The following is a 10,030-nucleotide window of genomic DNA, read 5'->3' as shown; positions in this document are numbered from 1 at the left end:
TATATATATATTTAATTTCTTATATATATATATATATATATAACAATTTACCACGTGGGGATAATTGAAATTCCTCTGTGTCTGTTACTACTACTGCTATATATATATATATATATATATATATACACACACACACAAACTTTCAGATTCAGATTCGTTATAGATTAAGAGCTGGATAGCGATACATGGAAATAGCAAGGAAAATCCCACATACATCAACACATCAATGGTTAGTGATAAATTGAGTGCTAGGATAATTCGAATAATGTTGGCAACAAAAGTAACTGAGCTGATGAAAATAATAATGATGATGTGGAAAAGTAGAAATAGGGACAGTAGCTGCAGGAGCAAGAGGTGGTGCAAAGGGATAAGCATCAGGAGGTGCAGGAATTTGCTCTTAATAATAGTAATAATGGCATAAATAATAGTGTTTTGCGGGTTACATTGTAAGTAGCACGTGCATAGAAGATTATACGGGATAATATATTAGTTTATCAATTTCTCTGAAATAATAGCTGAAGATGAGATCAAGAGAGCTAAATAATTATAACCAGATTAGGATTAATGCAGATTAAAATTTTTCCTATTACATATTGAGAAACATTCAAAGTGACAAATGTAAATATATTTATGTTGAAATGAAAAGAGGTGGAAATTTATAGAAAAATCATTTTATGAGGAGAAAAGAAATAGATTGAAGTGAGAGTGTCAAGTGGAAAGAAACAAAGATTTCTACAGACAGAATGAGAGACGGAAGAAATGACATATAAGATGGATATAAGAAGATGACTCATAATGGAATAATAGCATGGAGAGAAAGAAAAAATTATAAAAGCGAACTGAAGACAAATAGATGGAGAAAACGTGGTAGACACGAAGAGATAAAAGAATGACTGAAGGACCCAGCTGCAGAGAAAGAAAATGACAGCTTGTAGAAGTGAAATAGAGAGTGGATGAGTGAGAAGAGAGAGGAAGAGAGAGAGAGAGAGAGAGAGAGAGAGAGAGAGAGAGAGAGAGAGAGAGAAAGAGTGAGATGAGAGGGAGGGAAGAAATTGAACGTGAGTGACTGCGTGTTCAAGTGAGTGAGAAAAAGATTGATCGAAAAAGAAAGCAGGGGAAAAAGGATTTTCAGAGAGATTGAGAAGCTTTGTATTTCATTTCACAATGCAACAGATTTCATTTCCTGTTGTTTTATGCAAGAAAGTCCGGAAATACCGTAAAATTTCAATTGACTTTCTATAGTGCATGAAGATTTCACTATTGTTGGCAACACAGTGAACATAGCAAGTAGAACTCAACTACATGTCGACAGTCTAATCTCCGTTAATCTCCGGTTTTAATAACATTTAGCATATACTTTTAGAATTATCATTAATGACCGTATACGAAACTTGGTGTCGTATGTCATAGTTTCTGTCATGTGATTTGGCATTAAAATCAACTTTGTGCTAAATATTTAAGATAGTCACCCATGGGAAAATATACTTAATATGTAAGCTATGTTTGGTGATATAAGTCCTAGCGCATATAAAATGAATGCAAAGAGACTTAATTATCCGAAATTTATCAGAAAGTCTTTCTTGGACTGTCAAGAAATATATACAGAACGGACTTAACTAATCTGACCAGCTTAGGATCAGAGAAGCCCCAGAGTATTGTTTTGTAGAACCAATGAGGTTTAGAGGGGAAGTAAAAATAATGCAAATAGAAAAGAATGATGCAAGTTATATTGGCATAAATCTATTTCAGGGTTGCTAGACTAATTTATAACGAGTAGCACTCACTCTTCTTTTTTTTTTTTCAGTATTGATATCTTAAAAAGAATAGTTATTGCCACTTGTCTGTATACGATTATATTCAACATATATCATATACAACCTTTATATGATTATAATCAGTAAAGCTCTTTTCTAAAGAGAATTAAATGCATTTAACAAGTGTCTACATATGAACTAGGAATCGTTCTTTTCCTCTAGCAACTCCATGGTTGTGTCATTAAGACGTTGTTTCCTATTGCTGGGTGCCATAATTCATCTGATACCCTTTAAATGCCTAATGTCTGGCTGGTTGTATGTATTTCAAAGAAGAGACTAAGCATTTAGTCACGTCTCCAGTCTGAGAACGAACTTCCTGCTTTCCACGCCTCAGAGAAGGAAGTATTTCAGATTGACATTAGCACTGTTCTTCTTTCTATTGTTTAATAGTAAAATACCAAAACACGTCAATTCATTGTTGGCTTCACGAAAAATTGTGTTTCATTATTGCTGAAATCTTCCAAAAAGTGTCCTTTTCTGTGTTGGTTCTTCTTCAAACAACAACTCAAATCGCTCATAGATGAAGATTATTTTAGTAATTGTGGTTTTTAATATGATAGAAATACCAGAAATACAGAAAATCTCTTCAAGAGACGTCCAGAAACAAATGAATAGCATATATTAAACATCCCTAGTGCTGCTTATTGTTACCTGTTGGCAAATTGCACGTAAACACTTGAATATGACATTTCGGTTTGAATATAATTTAATGGAAATGTAAACAATGAGAACTAAAACGAATTTATTCTTATTCGTTTGTAATTCTCTTATTCACAACGTAGTTTGCACAATACCATTTTGGGCACCAATGCACTCACAGTTCATTGCAATTTGGAAATTGCACACCGTTTTCTCCTGGAATTATATTACGAATTATACAAGCACCTATACCAGAGAACAAGCACAAGTCTTTCTCAAAATAGAAATGTATTACTGCTGTACTTCAATTTATCAATAATTAAAATCTTAGTTCAAACACCTTCCTTCATATATTAATTTTCGGCATCTTTCTCTTCATTTCATATCTCTTTATTTTATTATTTATGCATGTGTGTGTGTATTTATATATATTTACCCATTTATTTATTAACTTATTCATTTGTTTATATATATATATATATATATATATATATATATATATATATATATACCTAAATTGTGCGATATTCAATTATATTCCACACCGTAATTCCTTCATCAACATCATCATTAATACCTTTATGAGCATATACCTGTATGTATGTCCACGCTACGTGTATATACATACTAACAGGTATTTAAAATGTGTGCATTCATTTTTATTTATTTATGTGCACCTGTGAATATAAATGAGTTCATATTAGTATCGTACAGGTGTAAAATGTAAGCATAATTATAAGCACATAGCATGTGTATATGTGCGTATGCATGTCTATATGCACACATATATACATACATTTAATTATATACAGGTATGCATATGTATACATATATGTGTTAGTGTGTGAGTATGCATGTGAATGAGTGAGCACGTACATATGTATATATGTCTGTGTATACTTATATGTGAATATATTCATGTACATGTACGTACAAATGCTTCATTTTTGTTTTACCTTCTCCCTTCCACAACAATAAATATACATTTACCCATTATATATATATATACACGCACGCAGACGCACACAGAGACACGCACACACAAACGCAGACACATACACATACGTATGTTTGTATATATGTATGTATATATGTATCTGCATACGGGGTGCAAGCACACTCTCACACAGGTGTGTGTGTGTGTGTCTGTCTGTGTGTGTGTGTGTGTGTGTGTGGGCGTGTAAAGGAACCTCCTGTCGAAGGCGTCGTATAAGCGTTCAGCTTCTGCCGATCGACCTCCATAAATGATTTGCTTATAGTGATTAAATTTCCATGCCGGACATTAGGGCCCTCTTCACTCTCTCCACTAAAACCACGTTGTGTGAACAGGTTCACTGTATACTGCGCGTCAGGTGTCGCGGCAATCGCAGAGCAACATGAGATAAAGGGGTTTGGTTCAAGAACATAACGCACCTTCAGGTCTAAGATTTGAAATCACGATCGCTAGTGCAACACCCTAACCGCTAAATCATGCGTCTCGCAGTGAGAGGAAGAGAGAAAGAGGGATGCAGGAAAGAGGGATAAAGTAGGAGGGGAGAAGGGTGAAGAGAAATATAGAGATATCGATAAATAGATGTTAAAATATGATGAACTGACTTTAAAGTCAGTTCATCATATTTTAACTTTTTACTATTCTTTCGTTGTGGCCCGTCTACTGAACACCTGTATAACTACGTGTATCTATATTCAAGGTTGTAATAGTGTCCATACACACGTAGGAGTATTTGGGTATATGTCCATACGTGTGTCAATATGCATCTATGAAGGCATGTTCATAAATTTGGGTGTATTTGCATGCATATATATATATATATATATATATATATATATATATATATATATATATATATATATCTGCATGCATGACTCCAGGAAAAACCGGATAAACCACTTACACCTGCATACGTCTCAACTAACAATACTGTCTGCTTGAGTGGTGTCCCGAAATAACTAACTGAAAGACTTTTCCAGGTGCTGCTATTGAGTTAGTCAAGGCCTGGGCCAATAATGGCCGAAGCCAATCTAAGTTATCTATCTATCTATCTACACACACACACACATACACACACATACGTACACGCACATACGCGCACACACACACACACACACACACATAAATATAAGTTTGTATATATATATAATATATATGTATTTTTATACATATTTATGCAAGTATACTTCCTACACACAGACACGTATATATATACATACATATATATATATACATATATACATATATATATATATATATATATATATATATATATATATATATATATATATATATATATATATATATATATATAATTTGCATAATTACTTTTGTTTGGGTCTTACAATTCCCAATTTGATGACAGCATTTACGTGTGATCGCAACATAACTGTCTTTACATAAGAAAAAATATCACAATTACGTTTACTAAATGAAATGACGTGCATTATTATCGCAGTCAAAACCGACCGTAAACCTGGCGATACAATGAAACTTATTATGCCACGCATCTCACGCATGAGTCATAACTTACAAATTAATATAAACTATGTAAGCATTTTAAAGGTTAACAATTACCACATATCTCATAAAAGACATTGTGTTACTGAACAGATCAATTTTCCTTCACAGAAACGAGAAAGCTGGTTCACAGGATGACGACTCCATAGCGTGCAATTTTATTCCATTAAAATATTTCCTTTTCAAATCAGATTCTGGAGACAAGCTCTGTTTATTATGTCGTCGTTGTATTAAGTCGTGATATTTCTTGAAAAGGATAAAGTAAAAAATCTATCTGCAGATACAACCATTGAAGATATTGTGCTATTGTTAGAAATGTGCTCTAAAATGGCTATGCATCTGTACAAAGTAGGTTAAAATACAGAATTTACGCTGAAATGTGGATTTTAAATATCAGGGTTATTAATTGCCATCATGGGGTATTAGAAGCATTGTATTTAAGTATGTATTCATGTATGAACGCCTACATATATGTATGTGCTTGTGCAAGTGTACGAGCCTGTACGTGTCCTTTTCCTATGTGCAGTAAATCCAAGACTAAATTAACGATATTAAATATGTATCCCGTTTCGATTATGTTGCGTGTGACTTCAAGGACCTTTTGTAGCTCCTTGATGCTGTTCTTAGTGTTATGTAGATGTTATAGGCTTTGCTTCTACATACATATATGTACTTACATATACACACATACAAACGCATACACGCGCAAACCACACACACATATACACATGCAAGGCTGAGCAGGACTAATTATCAAGCACCATAATAAATTTTGGTAAAACAGACGGTAACAGGCCTTGAGTGGTGAGCTATTACCTTTAAACTAATTGTAATTTATACCTGTAATTTTGTTAAAGCCATGCGAGGGAAATAAATGCATAGAGAGTAAAGTGGTAATGGATTTAATCTTTGGCCGAGACGTAAAGTCCCTGGTCATATTTCCTCCTCTGGACCATTATTAGCTAAGCATTCTATAGATGGATGCTTTTGAGTATATAACTTCTGTATGCATGTGATGATAGAATAATGTTATTTTGCGACATCATTCGGTGCATAAGGAAACCAATATATGCTGTCAAGCGTTGGGGCGAGATAAATACACAAAGACTCCCACAAACATAGATATGTTTACGTACACACACGCGCACACACACACACACACATATATAACCGATGGATTTCTTTCAGTTTTTCTCTAACAGTTCCATTCACGAAACATGCACTCAAGACCAGATAGCTGGGAAGCAAGCTTCTAATGTATACACCTGCGTTCGCGTCTGTATTAAAATCATACAATTTAAATATTTAAAAAAAATATATATACAATAAAATATTGAAAATAAACGAAAAATGTCAAAGAAATGAGACTAATATGGAAACAGATCCTACAAGGATTTCTAACTTACTTTTTAGCGTACAACTGAAGTAAAAGGCTTTGTTCGTCATCTTCTTCATTTCCTCCACCATCACCAGCGGTTCTGGTTCCAGCATACATATTTTTAAAGGACTTTTACACCGCAAGAAAGGCCAATGTTAGATTGTTTCATAAATCAAAAGCTTCAGTTACTTCAGTACGATTCCATAGCGAATAATTAACATTGAAATGGTTTATACTTTTTGTTTGTATCGACTTGTATAAATTTATACAAATATATTTATGTAAATTTACATGTAAACATGAACGTATGTATTTTTCCAGGTCCAGGGTATATTAAAGGTATTTATCCCTTCTGGTTTATATCCTTCTTACTCCAAGTAATTCAGACGTGTACGTGTGAAGTTGTTTCAATCCTTAATTTTCAGCATGCACTGCATCGATTAGAACAATAATGAAATTGATATTGTATGTTTCTATAATACTTATTGCACTATATGGTTACGATATTATGATAATTCATGTATAAATGCTGTATGTACCATTATATTTGTTTGAATGGAGAGAGAGAGTGTGACAGATCTATTGAAAGGTTGATAGATATAGAACAGCCGATAGATACATAAATAGATAGATAGATAAATAGATAGAATAGATAGATAAATAGATAGATAGACAGAGATAGATAGATAGATAGATAAGTGAATATATAGAAAGATATTATATGTTTACAGTGAACGAGATGCAAATGTATTTCTGGTAGGAAAATACACGGAGTCAAACACAACCTCAACTCTCTTATGCAGAAATAAATAAAATACTGAAAATATAAGTTTAATAGCAAACACACACACCACCAGCTTTAAATCCGGCGAAAATATACGTTAATTGCAGTATTATTTTATGCATATTATACGTGAGTTAATCCCAGAGATTTTCTGGTAGGTACGCATACGAACAGGGTGAAACAAGAAGAAGAATAAGAACAACAACAACAACAACAGATATTTATAAAATTTACTATGATCGTGATGACAGCATAAGTAGTGCAACACTTTCAGGTGCATAAATACTAATGAATAGCATGTCGAGAGTGATGAAACACTACTACTACTACTACTACTACTACAAAGCCTGAAATTTGGGGGAAGGGGGCAAGCGTATTACATCGACCCCAGTGCGTAACTCGTACTTATTTCGTCGATCCTGAAAAGATGCAAGGCAAAGTCGACCTCAACAGAATTTAAGCTCAGAAGGTGAGGGCGGACGAAACACCGCTAAACATTTTGCCCGGCGCGCTAACGATTCTGCCAGCTCGCGGCCTTGCTGCTACAAATAATTACTCTTTTACTCTTTTATTTGTTTAGGTCGTTTGACTGCGGCCATGCTGGAGCACCGCCTTTAGTCGAGCAAATCGACTCCAGGACTTATTCTTTGTAAGTTTAGTACTTATTCTATCGGTTTCTTATGCCGAACCGCTAAGTTACGGGGACGTAAACACAGACACACAAGCACAGTCACACAAACATGCACACACACACACACACATATATGTATATACGTATATATACGACGAGCTACCAAATCGGCTCACAACGCTTTGGTCGGCCCGAAGCTATAGTAGAAGAGACTTGCCCAAGGTACTACCCAGTGGGACTGAACCCGGAAACGTGTGGTTGGTAAGCACGCTACTTTCCACACAGCCACTCCCACACCTAATAATAATCGTTTCAAATGTTTGTACAAGGTCAGCAGATATGAGTGATATTAGTTGGGTTACCTGACACCACTACGTCCAGTACTTCAGTGGTTCTATATTTTATTGAGTCTGAAATGATCAAAGTTAAATTTTCCAAAACGGAATTTGAACTCAGAACATGAAGTGAAAGAAAGGTTTATCCGATGCTCTGATTGTTCTGCCAATCTATCGCCCTACTATTAATAATAATGTTTTCAAATTTCGTACAAGGCTAGTAATTTTATGGGAAGGGTATTGGTCAATAAGATCGATCACTGTGCTCATCTGGTATTTATTTTATCGACCCCAAAAAGATGACAGGTACAGTTGAACTCGGAAGGTAATGAATATGAAGAAATGTCGCTACGCTTTTTGTCCAGTGTGATTACAGTTCTGCCAGCTCGCCGATTTAAATGCCTTCCAATTTTTAGCACAACATCAGTAGTTTCAGAGGGAAAGGCACAGCCAATTACGTCGTCCCTAGAGCTGAACTGGTACTCATCATATCGACCTCGAATGTATAAAAGGCAAAATCAACTTCGGTGGAGTTTGAACTTAGAACATAAGGGTGACAATTCTGTGTCGATTAGCCTGAAAATATGTAAGGGGAGCAGATCGAAAATCAAAACGAGATTGATCGATAAATAAAGAGAAAAATACAAACAAACAAATATACTGATTCTTGATGATTGGTTCCTCGTCCCTCTCAATGATCATTATTTTTTTTTTTACTCTAAGCACAAGGCCCGAAATTTTTCAGGGGTGGGGCAGTCGATTAGGTCGACCCAGTACGCAACTGGTACGTAATTTATCAACCTCGAAAGGATGAAAGGCAAAGTCGACCTCAGCGGAATTTGAACTTAGAACGTAAGGGTGACAATTGTGTGGAGAGATTAGTCTCAAGTATGTAACGGGAGGAAATCGAAACTCAAAATGAGATTGATCGATAAATAAAGACAAAAAGGTCATACAAACAGATATACTGATTCACGATGAGTGGTTCTTCGTTCCTCTCAGGGATCATTATTGAAGCTTTTAAAGTAACTCAATTCCTATGCATGAAATCAGTGTATAAGCTGCTGAGTATTGCAAGAAACAGCTATGTAGTTAATGTAATTAAAAGTGAGTAACATTACATTGACACAATCTGATACGGTCGGAACTTTGATATGCAGGAACAGTCGAAATAGATAAATGGATAGGAATGGAAAAAGTAGACTGAGCCAGAGTTGTAATGATACTTTATTTAGCAACTTACAGAGATGAAAGGCAATGGTTATCTTATAGAGATTTGGTCTGAGATCAGAGAAAGCAGAATGGACACCGTAAGGTCTACTACCCGATGCACTAACGATTCTACCAATTAAGGCTTTCGCCAAGAAAAACTGATAGATAAGTGTTCATAAAATTGTGAAGCTAAAAATGCGACAAAGTCGGTATTCTAATTAAAATGAGATATATACGCGCAGATATACATTCACACCTACACATATAGCTGCGCGCGCGCACACACACATACATATATATAGGTAAAAAGAAATAAGGAGTGCGTTCCATTACATAAATATTTTTTGGATTAAATAGAAAGAACACCAACATACGGGAAATTTGAAGAAAGCATACACGGAAAGTAAATTGTCCGTGGTTATATTTCTATTTGTTGTGTTCTTTATTCATACGTACATATCAATTCTCGCTTATATGATGAATATAAAAGCTAAATCGTCTTACCACTTTAAAAATCTTTTAAGACGATTTAGCGTCTATGGTCAGCATATAAGCTAGAATTTTTTCTATGCCCTTAATTAAAATTATATTTATATGATTTCACTTCATATGCTGGCCACTGATAAAATAAATAGAAATTATGCTTTATATATATATATATATATATATATATATATATATATATATATATATATATATATATATATATATATATATATATATAT

The 10,030-nt window shown here is 34.4% G+C and overlaps 1 protein-coding gene across 4 annotated transcripts in view; it reads right to left on the bottom strand.

Annotated features, from left to right (window-relative positions):
• The window catches only part of LOC106878173 (uncharacterized), a 1,037,364-nt gene that overhangs the window by 842,466 nt on the left and 184,868 nt on the right, over positions 1–10,030 (bottom strand). For 2 of the 4 annotated variants that reach the window (XM_052969980.1, XM_052969983.1), the window contains exon 1: positions 6,372–7,144. The exons of the other annotated variants lie outside the window; for them this stretch is intronic. In XM_052969980.1, coding sequence (XP_052825940.1) covers positions 6,372–6,460 — 89 coding nt within the window. In that variant the 5' untranslated portion in view covers positions 6,461–7,144. Of the gene's footprint in view, positions 1–6,371; positions 7,145–10,030 lie in introns of those variants that run through there. 4 annotated transcript variants of the gene reach the window in all.

Source organism: Octopus bimaculoides, chromosome 8, assembly GCF_001194135.2.
Source record: "Octopus bimaculoides isolate UCB-OBI-ISO-001 chromosome 8, ASM119413v2, whole genome shotgun sequence".
NCBI lineage: Eukaryota > Metazoa > Mollusca > Cephalopoda > Octopoda > Octopodidae > Octopus > Octopus bimaculoides.
The sequence above is the reverse complement of the archived record's forward strand: the minus strand, read 5'-3'. Positions and strand labels throughout refer to the sequence as shown.